We start from the raw sequence: 21,777 nt of genomic DNA on the forward strand, positions 1-21,777 counted from the left end.
CAATCTGATCCATTGAGATGAATGGCCTGTCTGTATCGCCTCTATACAGCTGACACTATCAAATAGCCACTGCCTTTCTCTCGAAACTCTCCTCGCCCGGCACCCCACTTTGTCTTAACGCCGGTTTCCTCGTACTCTGGCCCGCGACCCTCATTTGTTGTTTACGATCAGAGCCAAGGATGACTGGCGTTTTATCTCGCCGGCGAGAGAAGCTACAAAGATAGAGAGGGTAAGTAATGGAAGCGGAGAGACGGAGATTCAAAGGAAGCCGTTGTGTGTGCCAGCATCTGTTGCTGCCGGGCACGGACAGAGAGGTGTGTGTGTAAAAGTGTGTGTGCGTGAAGGAAAAGCCTAATGGGTCAGGATCAACTCCGACAGATCATTTGATGCCTTAAGTCCCAACGTTGTCCCTCCGACAAATGCACTGATATATACTTGATTATTTTCCTTTTCCTCTAAACCCTTTCCCGTCTTCTCCTTGTCTTTGACTTTAAAAGCTTTCTCCAATACATTTAGTGGTCTGACCTGACGGGTTAAACAAGTGGAAAAGCAATAGTGTTGAAACTAAAATATTATCCAAACATTTTAACATTTTATCATAGGAAATGAAAAATAATCATTTTAGCAGGGATGGATGTGAAGCATTATCAGGTTGCTAGGTGCTAGCTAAAATACTGTGGATGTTAGTGGAAATAAAAACTCAGGCCAGCTTCCATTACGAGGTCTAATTTAATAGAAATAGAATGAAATAAAATGTTATAAAAGCCAGTCAAGGTATTATCTGGTAAGCTTTCAATTTGAAGTTGGCCTTCGCAGCACGTTAGCGGCGTGTTAGCATTACAAATAGCATGAACAATTGTCGCGGCTGGCTTGACTTGTCTCCTCCTACCCCCACAGTGCACACCAAATAAACAGTTACCCGTGATAAGAAAGAAAGAAAAAATCCACAAGGATCTTTTTTGAAAGAATGACTCAAGGACTATACAAAAAGGAAAGGAACGGCCTTTGTTGCAAAAATGAGACTCGATTGGCGCTTGCCAAAAGGTGAAAAGTCACAGTCACATTCATTTGAAATCAGTTTTTTGTATAAAAATGTTTTTTTTTGTCTCCCACAGTTATGAATAACTGCTTTAGAGACCCTACTTCCCAGTAAATCCAATTTTCAAATTCGGGGCGTTCCACTTCATTGATTTTCCAATACGAACGTATTTAATGGGCCTCCCTGAAACGTTCACATTAACATGTTAGTCTTCTTGGATGTTCAGACTCATTGATGTCATTTATGCGTGTTTGACTGATATGGCGTGTTGTGTCCAATCTTCTGTGCAACTTGGTCCTTAGTGCTGAGTAGGAAGCTATGCCTCATTGAGAAACATTAGCAGCTCAACTGGGCAGCAAGAAGTCCATAAATCACAATGTTCTAGCCCGTAATTCTACCAACGTTACGGACTGTTATCATTTATATTCCCCTGAGGAATATAAGCGGTCAGATATGCGGAGGATCCCCCGGGGGGCGCTCATAGGATCGTTTGTAATACAGTCGATACTTGATGGTTTTCTAACTTTAGCGTCACACCTAGCGTAAATACACTGTAGCGGGAATTGAGCTTGTCTCTTTGTGCCATGTCACAAGTTATTCTGATACCACGTGTCATTCCGAATTATGAAACCGTAAACCGTATTTGTATCAAGAAAGGATTTTAAATAGATACTAGATAGCGGATCGTTCTCAGTTAGCGGTTAGCTTGTCGTCAACCCAGTATGAGGCTTGAATCTCTTTTGTGTGGTAGTCTGGCGGGGTGTTGTACTTGCTAATCTTTCTGAAACTGAGAGCTACTTCTTGGATATTGATTAATACACAAATTAAATTGTCACGAATAAAGATTATTTTTTAATAGATTGAACTAAAAGTGAAAATGAATGGTTAGCTTGAACAAATTTTAAAAAATAACGTTTTAGGATAAATAAATTGTCCAGATGGTTTCTGAGCCATATTCAGCATATCAGCGATACCAAAAATATCAAAATCCCTCTAAGAACTCTAAAGTAGGATGTCAAGCGCCGCCATTAAACAAGTGATTACCTGCCTGCAAAATGCCAAGCGCAAACTGAAATATATCAGTCAAGGTCAGCTTTTTGCTTTCAGGCTTTTGAGGAGCACACAAATGGAAATATATCAGTCAAGGTCAGCTGGTTGCTTTCAGGCTTTTAAAGAGCTTCAAAGCTAAAAAAAAAAAAAGCCTGGATGTGCGTCTCGTCTCTGCTTTTGTTGCTTCCGCGATCAGCATCTTCAGAGATAATGATAGCGGAGGTAAACAAAAAAAAAAAAAAAAAGAGCTTTCATTTGATAGTTGATTGATTCCAGATCTCGGATCGACAATGCGGGCGAGTACATACGACGCAGGATGAAAAAGATTTTTTTTCAAAAATTTCAGAGCCGGTCACTCGGTTAAGTGTTTCTTTTTAAAGCTGGTAAGATAACCAGGCTTAGCAGCCTTTATTCCTTCATCCCGCAAAATCTCCTTCTAGTTGCCTTTCACTTTTCTCTTCCAACTTGTTTAAATCAAATCCGGCCTTAGCCTCTTCGATGAAAGCCATGGCCCGTTTTTGGCCATTTTACCATTTATATTAGTTGCCATTGTCATACGGTAGCAGAATGATGCTATTCAAAGGTAAATGGATACAAATAAAAGAAACTAGTATCAAAAAATATGCACGGCACAATAGGCCCTTATGAACCGTAGTTTTTCAGCATTATACTCTGGCTAAGCAGTTGGGGCGAGTTAAATAAAAAAGGAAAAAATGGCTTTTATGCGGTTGTTGATCGATTTTCTGTACCTCAGTAATGTTTGTTTCCCTCTTCCACTAACAAAGAGCACAACCAGCTTTTAAATATGGAATACAAGTTGTTTCCTGTGTAAGACCAAAGAAACGACAAGCTGGGCTGCTATTCTCCTTTTTTTTTTTAAATGAGAAAAATTCTTTCTAATAATTCTTAAGTCAATAAGTCTAGAAATGAGTATGCATGTGTCGACTATACCCCGAACCTAAATCATGACCAAGAAAATTGAAAAGGTGGGCTTTGGAAACAGATCCATAATAATAATAATAATAATAATAATAATAACAATAAATATGAAGAAGAAGAAGAATGATAATAATAATAATAATAATAATAATATGAATAATGATAATATTAATAATAATAATAATAATAATAGAGGAGTACAGCACATACTCCATTCTGGCTTGTCAACATTGCCATACTTTAATTTTTGGATATTATCCAGCAATGGAATTTGGGTTTGTTAGTACGAGTGTGTGTGTGCGTGAGTGCGCTTTCAGAGGCCGGGTGATCAGGTCTAAAGCTGTGTTTAGGAGATAAAGGAAGTCATTAGTGATTTCTGCCTCTTAAGACCCTTTAATACTTTGGATGGGACCCTGTCCAGAGGTTAGGGTGCATAAGTGTGTGTCTACTGTATTTGTGTGCATGCGTGTGTGGCGCTGTAATTTCATTCGTTCACCAGGCAGGGATAACCGACATTGCAAACAGATTTGAGTGAGTTTAACATCACGGGAAGCAGCAACAAATTGAAATGAACGCTTCATGATCATGAGCAACCCCCCCCCCCCCCCCCCCGCTTCAATAATATCCAACACAAAATATTTGCCTTCATATTTTGTGTTGTTATTTGGTATATCAACACATTTCATTGACATGCCTCATTGTGTTGCTTCCTGCATTTGCAGCATTACCCACATGGATGATGGAGACAGTCAAGGGATGGGGATACGCTGGGATGAAAAGGGATTTATCGGCTCATAATGTATCAGAGGGCTTTTTGATCAGCATTTAGCGGGCTTAACAGAGCTCTCGATCAATACAACTGCGGATAGATGCATGGATCTGCATTTATTACAACGTCTGACCGCCACACACGGTGCTACAACTCCCTACGGCATCCAAGAGGAGTCAAAAGAAGTCAACCAGTGTTATAAATGATCAGTGTTATTTATTGGCTATTTCTACCAGTTAGCTAAAAATAAATGTGTATTTTCTACGCAAAAAAAACAAACAAACATTCAAGTATTTGTAAATTCACACTCAGAACTTGAAGCCAAGATGCTCCACGCAAGCATGTGTGGTTCGGCAAATCGGTTCAGGGCTCCTTAGTCATCAAATGAATGAATAAATGAATACTAATTATTTGGGGCGAATAGCGTGTCGGATATGAAGGCGAAAACACAGTAAATAGACAAAAAGATTAAAAAGGCAGTTAAAATGGCATGCAAACATGAAGAAACTCAAATTAGAGCAACTGTAAATATTATCCTGACTGCTTTTTCCCTTCCTCTCTTCCATGCTTCCTTCCCAAGTAGATTATTTGTCCCTCTGGGTAAACAAAATATTAAAAAAAGAAAAAGCAGCATCTGACAAAACCTATTTTCGTCCACCTGCCCACTGTGGTTTGACAATATGGCAAGAGCATGTGAAAATGTATGACTCCACAAAGAATATTCCGGTAAATAAGCAATTTGCGTGAAGTTAAATGCACACTCGCTCACTTTGATTGTCTTGTGCGAACAAAGCAGACCAAAAGAGAATCAACATGAAGGTGAGAGATTTACAGCCGCGAGGCAACGACGACAACAACACCATGAGGGGTAATAACAGAAGCTGTTAAACATGTTACCGTGACAACTTATGGAAATAGAAATGTATTAGTACCTGACTTATGTCCTTAATATATTCCAGGACCAAACCCGTGACGTAATGTACTCCAAATCAAATGTTCCTATTGAAATGAATTGAACTAGTATTTATCCGTTCCAACCACATAATTGTTAATAACAAAATGAAACATAGTCAAGGAAAAATGTGAAGATAAACTGGTTATATAAAATATAAATGTACATTGGGACAAGCCAAGTCACAAGAATAACAAAAAATGAAGAATAGCCTAAATGACGGAACAAAAAGATTGATCGGATGAAATTTTTTACAGTCCATCATGCTAGGCGTTTGCGTCATTAGGTTAGCTTACTTGCTACTCAAATTTCCTCCTCTGTCTCCTTGTTGAGTGAAGCGAGCATACCCGTAATTTGATTTGAAAGAAATAAAACTCATACTTAGCCGTCACCATGGCTTCTCGACTCAGCAAATTAACGTGCCGCGACATAAAAATCGCCCACATTTGGCAAGCTAATTCCCACCCTGCGTGCTCATCACGCAAAAAAAATAAAAATTGTGTTCCCAATCACATATCTCCCCGCTGATTTCATGCCGGAGAAAAAGCAATTCATTAAGCTGTCTCTTAGGAGCCGGGCATAAACTAAACTGCTACAATGGCCTACTTAGGCACACTCGCCGGAAAGGAGACACTTTGTTTGCTTCTTCGCCCTGCTCCCATTCATCCAAAAACAGACTCCAATAACTCTTAAAGAGCTCCCCGCAGAGTCTCATCAATGATCAGGTGAATAAAGCCACTAATGGAACTTGCAGTCTATTATAATTTGATGAGATATGAAGCATCGCTAACAAGTGTTGCATGTCCCCCACGTGGAGCAGTTGCTCTAAAGGGGGCTCTGTCGCTATAGCAACCAGAAGAGTCAGCAAACTCCTCGTGACTAGGCCCCAAAACTTTGCTTTGACCTCTTCTTTCATTCTCTGAGGATCGCTGCTAATCCCGTAGCCACTCTTGGAAAAAGTTTTAGAGGAGCAGAGATGAAATGGAAGTCAGGTGACTAAGAAAGTTCACATCGCAATACGGTACTTGAGTGATATTGCTTAACTGTTGTTGGGTTGTTTTTTTCCATGAAATAATACCAAATAGACAAAAATCATTCAAATGTTTTTTTTATATAATAATGCAAAAATAATAAATATCGAAATAATAAATATAAAAATACAAAAGATATTTATATCAAAAATTTAATTTTAAAAAAGAATAAATAATATCATCCATCTATTATCTGTACCGCTTATTACAAATACACAAAAATAATTAAAATAATCATATTAAAAAATAAATTTAAAAAAAGGATAAAAATCTCAATACGCGACCTGGGGGATATTGCTTAACTCTAACAAACAAAAATAATTAATTATATTAAAAAACAAATTTAAAAAAAAGATTAAAAATTTAAAAAAAATAATTGGCTAATAAACAGTAATCGGGGGGGAAATGTACTTTAATAGACACTTTAATGCGAAGAAAATTCTATCCGATTATTTGATCTAAAAATCGATTCTAAAAATATTCCACTGTGACCACCCTAAATCCAATAAATCCAATCACAATGATACTCCGGGGTAGTAGCTGCTCATACATTCTTGTTTTAGACTCATAAACTCTGAAATTATTAAGTGACACGTGCATCTTCCCCAAAATACATCCATGCACACATGGATGAACACAATTTTGGTTATTTAAGTCTCACACAGGCGCGTGCAGAGCCGTGCCTAATTCCATTTCACTAATACAGTCTCAGTATTTACAACCTGCTTGTGAAAACAGCTTCCTGCTTAATTAGATTAAACAAATGCGTGTGTATGTGTGTGTTACTCATTTACATGCGGCGAACAACAGGTGAGGCGTGGAGACGGGCCGAGACGGCGTGCAGAAGACGCAGCGAGAGGGAGAGGCGAGACCGTTCTATATTCATGGAGGTGGTGTAGATCGTTAGCTCAATAAATTAGTGCCTTGCGGCTGTGGATAGCACACTGCCATATGTCAGAGTGAGAGAGAGAGAGAGCAAGAAGAGGAGGAGAAGGAGGCAAAAGACTGCTAGAGAGGAAAGAAGAGAAGAAAAATGTGTTTGCTACATTAAATGTGAATAAATGCATACAAATGCAAACAAGAAGACGACGCGACGCCTCGGTGGGGAGAAGAAAAGTTCATCCGGGAAAGTTGAACTCGGAGCAGATTTAAGCATAGATGATCTTCTTGCCCGAGGCTTTCGGAGCGCTGGCATACGCAATGTGAAAGAGATTAATAGATCAGATTTTTTTTTTAAAGAAAAGGAAGATATTAATTTGTATTATGGAGCGTGTTGATGCTGACGATGATCTCATTATTGACGAGGCGAGCAGACAATGGTAGACGGCACAAAGGGTTATTAAGAGAGGTCAAAGGTCAAATGAAATTTGACACCGGTCCATGTCTACTTTAATCACGTTTGATTTAATTTGACTCCATTTACGAACGGGCATGGTTTACAGGTTTGACAGTTTTAAAGAGTCAAAAGCAGAGAGGGGAGGGGTGAGCAAGTGACCACCATGGAATATTTCCAAAAGCGGATTTTTTCCGCAAACTTTCTTGAAACTTAAAATGGATTATTATTTTTACCTTGACTGTCCTTGTTTTTCCATCGCGCTTCTTTATTAAACCTGAGACCTCCTTAATAAATTACAAATACAAAAATACGGAGCACCACAGCATCCAGGGGGAGATTTAAAGACTTTACAGCAGACAATGATTAGACACACCTCAAGTCAGGAGAGAGGATGCCACGGGCGGGGAAACATTTGCGAGAAAAGCGTGGGGGGGGGTGAGTGAAAGCATGCTGGGGGGAAAAAATACAGAACAGAAGTATGGGTGGAGAGAACAGGCCTCTCGGAGGAGTAGGCGGGTTGGAAGTATCAAGGTGTAAATGTCTTGCATCAACGTCTCGGATGGGGCAGAGCCAAAACGTCCAGAGAGGTTTTAACACTCTTGTTTTCGACTGAGGTGCAAAGACACACACACACACACACACACTCAGCAACCCTGAGAATAGAATCTCTCGACAACAATCAAAATGCAACCTGGCGTCATAACTGCATATCTATTAATAAGTCCCGCGGTCTACACGGGATGCAAAAAAAAAAATAAAAATTCCCGTCCTGTTTTTAACTCTCTTGACTCTTTATCACCCTCTGGCTTCACTCTCAATGTAGGAGGGGGGGGGAGAAAAAGTTCAGCGCAAACTCCAAAGTGGAGCGCAATCTGTTCGGTGCAGTTGGTTGATTTCCAAGGTGTTCTCGTTTTAATTTATTGGGCTCAAACTGCCGCCACCATAAAGCTTTATTGACTTTAGAGGCAACATTCCGATACAATACAAATAAGACGTAACAGACTAAAAACACAACTCGTCTCTACTTAGCATTGAAACGATTTTGTATAATACAAATAGAAAAATACACAATGCTGTGAGGTGCAGGGATTATTTTGGTCTGCTTGGATAATAAAAAAAAAATGGAATGAACACTTTGAAAATCATCCAAATATTTTTGCAGAAAAAAAAAAAGTGTGTTCACTGTACATAATGACAAAGACTTCAACGATCTATCAAATGTGGGGTGGAAATCGCTAAAAATGACTGCATCTCTATTTGAAGATGCCCCGGAACGTTTCTTCATGTTTTATTCCTTTTGTACCCCAAATACCACTCATTTTATTCATGAGTTTCCAAACTTGCGGCTTCTTTTCTACATGTTTACCTGTAATTATTAATATATATTACAAATTAAACAAAATACCATTTTGCAGAAGAAAAGCTCTCCTGACAATATTTTAATATTTAAAATATGTTTAAACATGAATTAGAGTTATATTGTGAGTTCACATATTGTTCTTGGCCGGCCCTAATTGGCGTTGTTTGGTATTCAAACATGGTCTGGACTAGACTTGTTTTGGACCAATTTTTTTTCTTGACTTTTATATTAATACAAAATACTCCCCGGGACCGATGTTGTACCAAAATAAACTTTAATTGTAATGCAAAGAAATATATATCAAAACAGAAACAATCTATTTATGCGACTGATTAATTTGAGTTTAAAAATAAAAATTGAAAAATTAACGATTAATATACGACACCCTTTTCTGTCTCTCGCCTTCTCATTGTCTTACCGGGTGATCGGCGATTTATGTCTTTAAAAGGAAATATAAAACCAAATCCAAGGAGTGAAACGGACTGTGAGATTAACCCGCCCCTCCCGGCCCTTTCTCCTCTCTTTATTATCGGAGAGCTGTAATTAAAAAAAGTGGTCTTTGGTTCTTGCGTAGCCCTAACAAGAAAACTAAAACACACACACACACACACGGATGAGTACACTCGCACGAGCACCTTTTACACCGTTTTAATTGAACTTGCTGCAATTTAGTGTGGTGTGAAAACAGCAATTAGAGCGAAAACAGGAAAAGAAATAAAACACATAGGAAGCGAGCTGCAGCTCAGAAAGGGAACGAGAATTGGAAAACGTCTTGGTTCCCTTGAACGCGCATTATAAACGAGATGAGACGTAAGAGCCTTAGAGCGTGACGTCATTTTGACGTCATCAAGGTCGTCTAGCTTTTATTTTGAAGGCCCGACTACCATCCGGTGATGCCCGAGATCAGGAGTCATTGTTGCCTGCGGTGTGGAATAATAGAAAAAAATAAAACTACACAGAATAAATATCCTTGGTGCCACTGGCAACAAATCAAAATCGACTTGAATCTCATCAATTTGGCGTCGACAACCTGTAATTCTTTTTTTTTTTTTTCTAAACGGATTGTGAGCCTTTTTTCTGCCCTTTCTTCATTTTCCAAACCCAAAACGCCTGCAGCAATCGTTTGGTCTGAAGAAAACAAGACACTATGCCAATTTGTACTTGGCTGCAATGCTCCAATCAAAATATGGAAATTTTCACTTGACAAACTTCAATATCTAAAGAAATGCGGCGTAAATGTCTCAGCGGGCACCAACAACTGTTTTGACAGTACATCTTCAATCAACTGGTGGCGTCTCAAAGTGGCCAATCTACAAAAGCTTTATGGACTTCAATCTGGGAAGTGGTGCTTTTTTTTTTTTTTTTTTTTTTTTATGTTGCTCTACTGTGTAATTTGTAGCTTAGCATGTTGTGGCTACTCTTACCCGCTGAGAGATGTTGTAATGTTTGGCGTCCTGCTGACTTGGGAGGCCAAAACAGGATCAGACGAATGTGAACGCCGAGGACTGTTTTGATGTTTAAATGGTTGTTACGCCACCAAGAAAAAATAAAAAATAAAAAAATAAAAAGCAGACCCGCTTCACTCCAATGTACCGCCTATAAGAACGCCACTCTTAAAATAATGTGTTTGTTTGTGTATGGATTTGCTTAACCGTTTCGTCATTGATTGGAGGACTGCAAGAGTATTATGGACTCTGTGAGATTAGCTGAGGTTTAGGCTTTCTTCGTGCTTTGCGAAATTACAGCTCTGTGCTACAAAGCCTCTCAGACTTTTCTAAGTCCAGCTACAAATATTTTAGAATGACTTTGAATTACATTTAACAGGGTTAATTGCTTGAAAATAAAGTCAGCGTTTTAATTTGACAGTGTCATGGTCGTGCTTTGGGTGAATTGCAAAAAAAACATGAAGCTTCAGCACCATTTGGGAATAATAAAATATTAGTATATCATCTGTATAGTTGATTGATGCTCATTTTGTTCTGCGGATATCAGGCATCCCCAGAGAACACCGACGGCAACAACTTTATTTGATGATTGTACAGAAAGCATTAAAAGATCTGCTGAAAGTGCTGCACACAGACATTTATGGACCTAATTAATGTGTCCGAGACTAATTCAATCCCCATTTAAGTCTATAAAACGTGGACTATGTAAAGGCAAAGCAGTATGAGGCACGATTTGGAACATGAGAAAATGAGAAATTATTATTCGGATGGATGGTGGCCACGCCCTCAGGACATATCAGCGACATTTTCACATTTACGGATTTAATATCGTAGAGAATCATATCGGATTATTTACCCAACAACCCAACTCGACTCACACATATGATTTTCCCATTTTGTTTATTCTTTTTTTAATTTTTTTTTTTATTGTTGCCATTGGTACCAACCCAAATGCAGATAAGGATCTCATGATGCAATTCACGGACTTTGAGTATAAGTAGCTAGTGAAACATGTGATTTGCTCACCCCGGTATTTTCAACCCCCAATACGCCTAAGATTGTCCAAATGAGGCAGACTAATGAATAACTACATGACGACCGGAGACTTATTCTGGTCTGATTAATGTGTTTTCCTCCATGCCAATTATACACTGATTACACAAATTAACAACTCTAGGTCCCCATAATCACTGACTGCTCAACAATGTCCCCCAATACTCCCTGCACTGCCTTCACACACTGATGTGAGGTACCACACCCCATTTGTTCTTCTATTCTACCCGCAAATGCTGGCAGGCCTGGCAGTTGTTATAAACTAATGCTTTTAACTGCACATGGTCCCGGATCGGGTTACCGACCGCATTCACCGAGCACCCCTCCGCTCTGACTCATTTGTTCTCACACGCACGGTTAAAAGGAGTACCAAGTCATGGAGACTCCGAACGACAGCTGGTGCCAAAGGGGGCAGTTAATGGATGCCCCCTCTGGAATGGATCCCCTTGTATGGAGTCGGAGGGATGTCAGAATGTAAGGAAGAAGGGAAGGAAATGGGGACAGCAGTGTGAGTATGGGGCGGGGGGGCAAGAGGCCAGTTGCCGGAATAAAAAAGGAAAAAGTTTGTGTGCAGTTACGCGACACCGCGATGGGGGGAGGTGAGGATGACGGCATGGAAAAAGAGAGTGTGTTCAGACCGAGAAGTAAAATGAAAGGGGATCTGAAAAGCTCCGTAAAATGTGGACCACAAGTCCACGCACGGGCGCAAAATGAGAAAGGCCCAGCTGTGCCATTACACGAGCATCCATATACATCCATGATGCAAACTAATTCGATTTAGAAAATCAGAGCTACCATCATGTAAGAGTGAAGAAGAAAGAAGGGAGGTTGGGATGATGGACACGCTCCCAAAAGTTCTTCGAAAAGATGTGCTTTAAAAGCCAAATCAAATCCACATCCACAAGGCAATTACCCGCCGACATAATGGGCGAAAATGCTCCGGTACACAAGGTAAACACACACACACACCTTGATGTGTGTGACATCCTAATAAGCCAGTGAAGAAGACAAAGTGAGTGTGCAAGCACTAATCAAGTCAATTTGGCAAAGAAGTATACGGAGCAGAAAATACAGAGCTTCGAATGCAACACGCGCAAACACAAAAGCCATTAAAGGCTCGCTTGCCTGGCACCAGGATGTCTGAATGGTGGAGCGGCAGATTGTTGGAGCCGAGCCCACCTTGCCCGAGTTTGCCTTTGAGAGGAAATCGTATTATTTCACTGAACAATTAAAGGCTGCGGTCACAATGGCAATCATATAGCACGGCGCGGCAAATGGGACCTTGTCTGAAGCGTGCGACACATATTTAGCAACAACTGTTACAAATTGGCCTTTCACAAGTGTAGGCAGGTGGCTCTTGTCTGTGCTGAAAATAGAAAAATGTGCGACTCTAATGGCGGAATAAATATATGGAATAGATCAAATGATGCTTAACTATTCACATGCACAGTGGAACCTTAAAAGTTGAACAGAAGTCTGAAAAAATACAGCGATAGGTTAATTCCATGTCCCGCGCACTAGCTTAGCGTTAGCTAGGATGAGGCTAATAGCAATATCAAAGGATTTAAAATAGGACCAGGCAGTGCTAGCTAGGATGCGCACTAGCTTAGCATTAGCTAGGATGAGGCTAGTAGCAATAGTAAAGGATTTAAAATGGGACAAGGGCTCTTAGCGCTAGCTAAGATGCGCACTAGCTTAGCGTTAACTAGGATGAGGCTAGTAGCAATATCAAATGATTCAAAATGGAACTAGGGCACTTAGCTAGGATGAGGCTAGTAGCAATATGAAAGGATTTAAAATGGGACCAAAGATCTTAATATAGTAAATGATTCAATCTAAAAATGTTAACCTTTCCGAGTGTTGATAGGCTACGTCAACAAGTTAATGTGTGTTATACTCTGATACGTTTAAATAAGATAAGTGAATATGGCTACACGGGCAAATGTTTAGCCAATTAATAGCCAACCAACGTCACACTATCATTTGCTAATGTTTATGTCACCCACCAGTCCAGTACCGGCTTTTGAAAACTATACACACAGATACTACAGTTGAACGTGAAGCGAGTAACCTCGAGTGGACAAAATAACACACACACAAAAAGCATTTCAAGACTAAAAAGCTCCAGCTCATCCAAGAGACTAATCTAATGGCAGATTGAAAATGCAGCGGCAAGGACATTCTGCTGAGTCAAACGCAAGCACAAAGCCAACGGAGGCGAAAGGCAGTAGGTCAGAATAGAGCACAAGATGACGAAGCGTATGAGGGTCAGCGTCCACGTCTTTGTGCAAACACTGAAGCAGCCTGCTTCTGCTGCATGGTGCCCACAGAGGAGAGTTTGCACGAAGAAGCAAATGGGATAATTAATTTCTCCTTTCTCTCCACGCGAATGCTTTCATTTGTTTGCTTTTCTCCTCCCACACAAAAGGAAACACAGTAAATCTGTGAGAAGAGAGAAAGGACATTTACTTGATGGTAAAACGGGAGTCTGCATTTGTAAGGCTTCACAAAATGGAAGATGTGCGAGAGAAGCAGAAGAGCAACATAATATTCAATGATTGGATGAAAATTGCAGCTGGAGAGGAATTAAACGAAGGGGATTGGGGAGGAGATGAAGAAAGTCCATTAAGCATCAAACTAGTTTCTCTTTCTTTGAGGAATTCTCTTCATCTGTCAGCACGACAAATCTCCAACTGCCTCGCTTCTCTTTTTATGCTGTCCTTCCGTCTTTAGTGACCCAAAATTCTGACATCCACTCTTTCAATTTTCTTAGCCCACCCATTTGATGAGCACTTTGATTCATCTTATCCCTTCCTCTAATTATCATCAAATAAACACGTCAGTCAAAATTATCCCTTTCATTGAAATCTGAAATGAACCAGATCGATTTTTGCGAAAACTCAAGTGGTTATCCTTACAAAATGAAGTTCTAAAATAGTAAATATCACCACAATCTCGGCTCAGTCTTTCTAGTTTGATCATGTGCACCTTTCCATATGTGACCGGCATAAAAGCTCTTATATTCCCCTCGGAGGCATTTTCGTAGAAAAGTATTACGAGCGCCGGAATTTTAGCACAGAACTGTCCATCAGCCAAGAAGTTTCCTCGACAAAGGCGCTTCTTACTTGAGATGGGTTTTCTTTTTTCCTTCTTCCTATTCTTCCCTTCTGTGCCTCCTATTCATTCCTTCCAGGTGCCAGCAACTTGATTGGTTCCCACCTGAGTATTCCGGTCTTGTGCTCATTGATTCTCTCAGACTGGAGGCTTGAGGCACATCAAGCATTCCACGGCTCACGGGAACAGAACATGTCACCAAAAAAAAAAGTTCACTCTTCATGATATTAGCCTGTCTGAGCCTTGGTGGATTGAATTCAAGGGAGATTAGATCTTTTACCTGAAGGTCTGGTGTTAAGCTTCACTGATTGAATACATTTGAGAGGTCGTTAGCAGTTTTGGATTCCTCTGTTGATGAGATACGGCGGCAAGGTGGGTTATCTAACTGCTCCATCTACTCTGACCAATTTGGATCTTCTGAAGAAAAGCATCGAGTTATCCTAAGGACAGAGTTTTCCACCTGAGTGGTGGATTTCTGCAGCTCAGCCAGAGTGACCATGGACCTCCAGGCTGCTTCTCTGATCAGTGCTTTCACTCTGTCAGGTTAGGTGGAAGGCCATGTCTTGGTCGATTTGAGGTTTTGCTGCACTTTTCAAGATGATGGATAGAATGGCGCTCCCTGAGATCAAAGCTCAAAGTGTGAGAAATCTTTTTCTACTAACTCTACTTTAAACATCTCTACAATTCTTTTTCTGACTTTTCTGGTGAGTGTCTTGGTCTTCATGATGTTGTAAACTGGCGCTTTCAACCTGCCATTAAAACCATTCAAGGCCTTTTGCAATAATGACTGAACCTCGGTGGAAAACAAAAACATTTGCAAAAACCTTCGCCATTCTTTTTCGTAGCTGAAATTTGTCATTTCCGGCCTGAACAATTCTGACATTTAAAAATGCCAGTCCAAATCCGTTCTTTGGTTTCTGTATTTATCCGTTCCCACTCCCAGCAACAAAAAAAAAGCAAACATTTGATAACATGAAAGAGTTTCTTGACAAACACAGGCACTTTTGCTGTAATCTGGCCACGGACACACACACACACACACACACACACACACACACACACACGTCTGTTGCATGCCAAGTCTGGAGCCACCTGCCATGGTGAAGCCCTCCTTCCATCTAGATCAAAGGAATAGGTTTATAAAAAATAAAAAAAAAACTGGCCAGACACACATCGAGCGATTCCTGCTTATTCCTAGGTGACATCAAAAAGGATTTCTTTTTTTCCTCGCTTGGAGCTTATGGAAGTGATAGACACACACACACACGTGTGTGTGAAAGTGCAGCCAGCCCGCCTCTCGAGCACCTGTGGCGGATCAAACGTATCGTAGTGGGAACACGCACCTGCAGAAGGGTGCTGCTTGTGTACTGAACAAGCAAATCACGATACTCGAATCGACTGAATACACAATCGGACAAATGGAACGCTTGTTTTGATGTCATCGCAACCTCGCTTATATTATCCAGGGACCGGCGAGTCATTTTGCCAAGGCAACATTCAAAATCAGCAACAACAGAAGCCCCCATAAATAAATAAATGGATACTCGATTAATCATCGATTAATTGGATATAATATCACGAGTTACTATTCCAATTCCCAGCCCAAGAGTGGAAAGAAATATGTCCATGTCCACAAGTTCAATTGCAGTTTTAATCCAAATAGTGAATGAAACATTTCAAGAGAAGGTCAACTCAACATTGTGAGACTTCTATTAGCTTAGCTTTAAAATAACAAGAATAGCTCGATGGAAGTCAAGGCTGCCAGATGTGAAATGGGGAATGAAAAGATTCAAGCTAGCTGCTGGTTGATAAAGATTCGATTATTAAGAAAGAAAGTTTGCTGCTACGTTCAGGTGAATACCAAAAAATGAACATCGATGTTTGTGTATCAACCAAGTACCATTTGGGAAAAAAAGCCTTTCTGCACAGAACTCAAATACTTCCTCTACTCTATTGTTGACACAGAGAAAGGCAAAGGCGAGGTCCTTGAATCAAACCGTCACGTTCGACAAAAGCCACGAAAAACAGTCACATTTTGAGAGGAGCAGCAGGATGTTGCTCTTGAAAATCAAATGAATTCATCTACGCTTCCTAAATGTCCACAGCAGTATTTCTGGAAGATTTTCTTTGAGCTAGCCTGGTCCCGGTCTGCTGAGTATAGTGAATTGAACGAGCTTTTTTTTTTAAAATATATATATATGATGTCATTGTGTTGTTTGCCCTAAGCTCAAGTCACCTTTCCAAGGCTAAACTGGCAGTTCGGGGTTATAGCGCCACCTATTGCCTCACAAAATCTCGCCAGTTCTGCCAACGTTTGAGATGTTGGTTTTGTTTTAGAAGAAGGCTTGGTGATTCGTTCTTCCCGACAGATAAGAAATAAGCGAGTCGATGTCGAGCGGGGCAGTCACTCCCTCTTGCTAAAGTCCCAAAAGAATTTAAATTTAACTAGAGAGGTGAAAAGGTAGAAAAGCAACAGAAGGTGGTCCATGCAGTCTAATGAATTTGATCAAGTCTGTAATTTATCCTTATTCTCATTACAACACGCTTAAGTAAAAATTTCACATTTGATTTAACAGTTTGACGCTGATGAGTGCGAGTACGTGTGAGTCAGTCAGTGAGTTAGTGAGTCAGTGTGTTTCCCTTAGTGCGCCTTATATTAAGGAAAATTACATCGACCGTGCGCCTTATAGTCCAAAAAATACAATAATGCCATATTCCCCTGAAGTCATACCTCGATGTATCGCCAGAATAAACAAACGCCACACCTCATAATTTTTTTCCCCCACTGGTGAAAAACAACAGCTGGTGTGACATAGGTGTCTATAATTACAATTACGATGACCGATACCACCATGTGTCGCGGTAGACGTCGGTACCACGCGAAGGTTGGAAAAAAACGTTAGATACCAAGCGGGAAATGCGTAGTTTAGATTTCACATTTGTGATAGTGGTTCTGAAACTTTTCTAATATTAAATGATAGTCATCTAAGAATCTGGACCACCCGCCACAGTTACCTTGGCCAAGGTTAGGCAATATCAACAACGAGCAGCCGTATTTTTTCATTAGAATTTGTGTACTTATAAACTCATTATTATTATTACGCAGTGACCAGGACAGCTGTTCGAAACCAAACGATCCTCGTCACTGTTATGTTAGCTTCGGTTGACTTTTGGCATCTGACTAATTTTACATGGAACTCATAAGAATGCTAGCAAATTAGAACAAGGGTGTTGTCAGTTGACCGAAAAGTCCAAGTCTTCTCATATTTGCCATATAGAATATGATGAAGATTGTCAATTAAACTCAATGTTAGACTTCCAAGCTGAATGTAAAGTACCGACTGTCGAGTATCCGTGGCGGAAAGGTAAATCAGTCCAACTGCTGTGGGGCTGAACCCACTCAATGACACGGGGGCGGTCAGAAAGCGGCGGGATAAGTTATGAATAAAAGGAAGGAGAGCGGCGAGGTGAACAGATGAGAGGCGGAGTGAGGGGGGGGGGGGGGGAGACAGTAAAATGCTGCCGTCACTTAAACTCTAAAATGAAAGATCGATGAGCTTATTTAAATGTGCTCCCTGAGACGAGGGTTGGCTCGTATAAAAGCCTTGCATTTACGAGGGTGTGGGCATCGATTGACCATGGGGAGAGAAAGATGGCGAGATCAGTAGGATCAACCTTTGCTCGTGATTTTCATCCATCTCCACCTAAAATAAAACGTCCCAATAAATGTTGGGGGATAGAAGGCTCGGAACACCTTAAAGAAAAATTCTAAAGCGTTGGCTTGGCCTCATGATGCTGGATGTCAACTCAGCAAGATGCTAAGTAGGGCCCTAAATAGGAATTTAATTCAATTTAATTGTGATATGAAACCTCCCAATAACTACTTTTTACATGACACAAATAGGTTGTGTTGAGAGTTTGTTTGATATAATAACATTGATGAGGAAACTGACCAAATAAGCTAACAGTTAGCTTAGTTCCTTCTACTTCTTCTACCACTGCTACACATTCTTCATATGCCTAGTGGCAGTATGCTGCCTCTCACAGGTCAGTCCTGGTACTACACGTTTTTTTTCCACTTGTCCCACAAAAAAACACTAAAGCCACCAAACAATTCTGGTCAGTTCAGTACACATTTTACTGCCTTCGCATTGTAAAGGGACCCAAATTATCCAAGCGTCTTTTTTATGACGCTTCTTTGGGGAGTGAGCTGATTACAGTGGCACACATGACTGGTTGATGAGTTGGCTGAATTGTCTCCCTTCTTCCACGCTACGGTGGAATAAATAGAAAAGTACCACTTGGACATACGGCGGATTCAGTCAGGGTTTACTTGTTACCCCCTCGGGGGAAACTGTGCATGGTTTAAAGACACATCAATTAAGGTCTGTGGGGGAACTCGGGTGCTGATGCTGCTGCTGCTGAGATGGTGACATCGCAACGAGGAGGAGGGAATGGGGAGTGGGAGCTGACTCTGCAGCCATGCCGCACCTCCGCCTCACACCTCCTCCTCCTTGACACCTAGGACCAAGGGGTGAAGATAGGCAACGTGCCGACTGAAAGAAAAGGTACACAGAGGTGTTGTATGACGCCGGCATCGATTAAACTCCAGGCGTGCCCTATTCGGTTCATAGCAGCCCCCCCACACACATCCATGACCAACCCCCTACACCCTCTTCGACCACCTTGTGTTGTTTCTTTCACACTGACACTTTCCAATTCTCAAAGCGTTCACAAATAGCTCCCCCCACCACCACAACCGGCACCACCCCAGTCCGCCCGACACCTCACACACATTCCTCCAACTCCCTCCTCCTCATAACCCCACGTCTCAGCCTTCGCCCACCACGCACCATCTGTGACCCAGAGAACATTTGTGTGCTGACACCGGCCTGACCTTTTTCTTTGCGTCTTTGTTTTGCCTAGTCTGATCCCCCCCTCTCACCACCACACACACACACACACTTACCCTACTGTCTGAACAGCAAAACACACTTGAAAACATGTAAGCATGGCATCGCACCATCGCCACAACGCACTTCCATCTTCTGATTCTCCCATTTCTCTTTGCTGGATTTAACAATTACCCATATAGTCATGCAAAAGAGTCTAAAATGATGAACCCAAGTAACCCGAATGAGTAAGCCCTGTGTTTGAACGTGTGACCTGTATTTGTGTTGCTATAGTGTCAAATCAGGGGCCTCAGTTAAGCAGGTCATTGACTGAAAAGGGGGAATTATCAATGCTTGCAAAGGTTAACACTCTCCCCAAAGCAGACACACAATACCATAATCCTGCAGACATCAATCTGCATCACATAATGCTCACAAATAAGGCTTGATTTAATTTAGCAAAGTGCAACATGGGGCCAAAAAAAAAAGCAAATAGCAACCATGTCTATTACCTCTTTTTTTACTTCACCCCATTTGCAGCTATGTAATGTTTAAAAAACAGGTGAGTGTATTTGCAGTATTAAAGTCATAAATGCATTTGTTTTTTACCTTGGCCGTGCAACATGTGGTAGTTGCATCCGAGTAGGAGCAGCAGGAGCAAGACAGGAGCCTGCTGGCTTCTCAGCATCATCCTCACACTGCCGAGAGAGAATCCCTCCACGACCTCCGGAAGGCTTCCGAACCGGCAAAATCCCAACATAGGGGAGCCTTAGGCAACACTGTTCACTCCCGGGAAGGTAAGTCCCAATTCCCAGATCCCAAAGTTCTGATGCGGCTCACCACGGCTGATGACTTCAGTCGGTCTTGGCGTTCAAAAGTCAGCTTGGGGTGGAAGGAGCGGAGCCACCGGGGCAGCGAGACTTCACTGCTAGAACACCCGGCGATGTGGACGTGCTGTGGCGGAGTCCGCGTCTTCCATCGCCCGGCCGGTGTACATGGCTGATCTGCGTGCTGAATTATTACATTTGAGTGTTGGGGGGATTTTTTGGGACTTATCGGCTTACTCTCCACTATCGATCTCCAATCCCACTTTGCTGTGGAAACCAGCAGCGATCACGTAAATTCTGCCCAAATTAAGCCGCTCTCCGGGGATCAATTCCGTAATTGATTCGATGAGTTCAAATACTCCAAGTGTGGAAATATGTGGACGAGTCTCACTAAACCGTTTAGTACTCCCAACTACACTCCTAGTTAGTGAGCAGCTGGTGGGTAGCGAGACGCTTTACTCTCCCCGCTGATGGGTCGCCTTCTTCGGGTAAATGCGGCGGGCACCGCCGGTGGCACAACAGGTTAGCGTGAAACCAGAAGAGAACGATTAAATACCTTGCTTGTGCTCTTTAGTTCACAGTCTGGTGGTTTAATCTTTTAGGACACGGGAAAGAGTTAATAGCAACGCGGCAAAAAGTTGGTTGTGAAACGGAGGAAGGACCACTGGGTATCCGTGCTCTTCCACTGCGTCACGGTTGCCCTTTTGCCGCCGCCACCGACGTCTTCCCCGGGACCAGCCAGTCCATTCGCGGTACTCCGTTGCTTACCCGCCAGTAGTATATATCTTCCGGGGTTCCGTCAACTCTTAACGGGGGTTGTGGTCCTCAAAGTTGGCGGTTCTTTTCGCAGCCCCTCTAGCACCCTGTTGAAGCTCAGGGCGCAGACTGAGTGAAGCGAGCAGCTCCCTCGCGAGCGAACACCTGCCAAGCTCCTCGACGCACACTTGGGGGGTGGAGAGAGAGAGCGAGAGAGAGAGATTTCCTTATTTCCGACTTTTTATAAGCATTCCAGCCTGATTAGAGAAAACAAAATGAAGAAATTTGACTCTGCCGGTGTACTTTTCCCATCCATTTGCACGTTTGAAGTCCAGTCCGTCTCACGCCGACTCTCTTTACACTCGATCTGTCACAAACTCAAAAACTTCCATTCAATAGCATCCCTCGTCGCTGATTGGACCATGCCGAAGACTCCGGTGTTCCTATTGGACAGGCCGAATGAAGGGGTGGGAAGCAACCAAACGAGTGGGGGGGAGTTTTATTCAACATTTACTATTAAGTACACTTGCACAATCTAAGTCGGATTTGATTCAAAGTATGAATCCGAAATCCTGATTCAATTGGGGTTTTAAATTAGGGTTGGGTTTTCAATTTAGGGTTTTAAAAATGGGTAAGGCGTTCCAACGACAGTAATCCCTCGTTTACCGCGGATAATTGGTTCCAAAAAACACCCGCGATAAGTGAAATCCGCGAAGTACGGTCACCAACAAGAAGTACTGGGCAGGCTAACGAGTTAGCAGAAAGATGCTAATTCGCGATCGTGCTAACACGCGAAAACGGACTTCTAAACGAACATTTTGAGCAATACTACATTGCAGTGTTAGACACGTTTGCTCAATTTAGAAGTTTTATTTTGAATTTTAAATGTTTTTTTAATTTGGAAAAGAAATCTGCGATGTAGTGAAGCCGCGATAAACAAAACGCGAAGTAGCGAAGGATCACTGTAGTTTAGTTTTAAAGCCAAATAAGGTGCCATCTGAAATAAAGCAATCAAGATCCATCCCACTGATGTTGACACCAATGAGCTTCGAGTCTCTCAGGACTTGGCGATGACGCTCGCTCCAAAAACATGATTTCATGTGCTTTTTTGGAGTGTCGTAATTAGCTTCGTGATTACGCATTATGCTCATCATCACAAGGGGCACCATCATGATGTAGACAGCGCGTACCATGAGATGAGCAGCACGACGACT

General features: G+C 41.6%; 1 protein-coding gene across 2 annotated transcripts in view; it reads right to left on the reverse strand.

The window, feature by feature from the left end:
* Nucleotides 1-21,386, reverse strand: part of sdk1b (sidekick cell adhesion molecule 1b) — a 138,609-nt gene extending 117,223 nt beyond the window's left edge. Inside the window, exon 1 of one of the 2 annotated variants that reach the window (XM_088374446.1) lies at nucleotides 19,590-21,386. In XM_088374446.1, the coding sequence (XP_088230572.1) occupies nucleotides 19,590-19,740 (151 nt within the window). In that variant the 5' untranslated portion in view covers nucleotides 19,741-21,386. The remainder of the gene's footprint in view (nucleotides 1-19,589) is intronic. The other variant, XM_088374447.1, reaches the window with a different exon arrangement.
* Nucleotides 21,387-21,777: the final 391 nt, after the last annotated feature.

The sequence above is a fragment of the Syngnathus floridae genome, chromosome 4 (genome assembly GCF_059516105.1).
Source record: "Syngnathus floridae isolate MCC-2025c chromosome 4, RoL_Sflo_1.0, whole genome shotgun sequence".
NCBI classification, from domain to species: Eukaryota; Metazoa; Chordata; class Actinopteri; order Syngnathiformes; family Syngnathidae; genus Syngnathus; species Syngnathus floridae.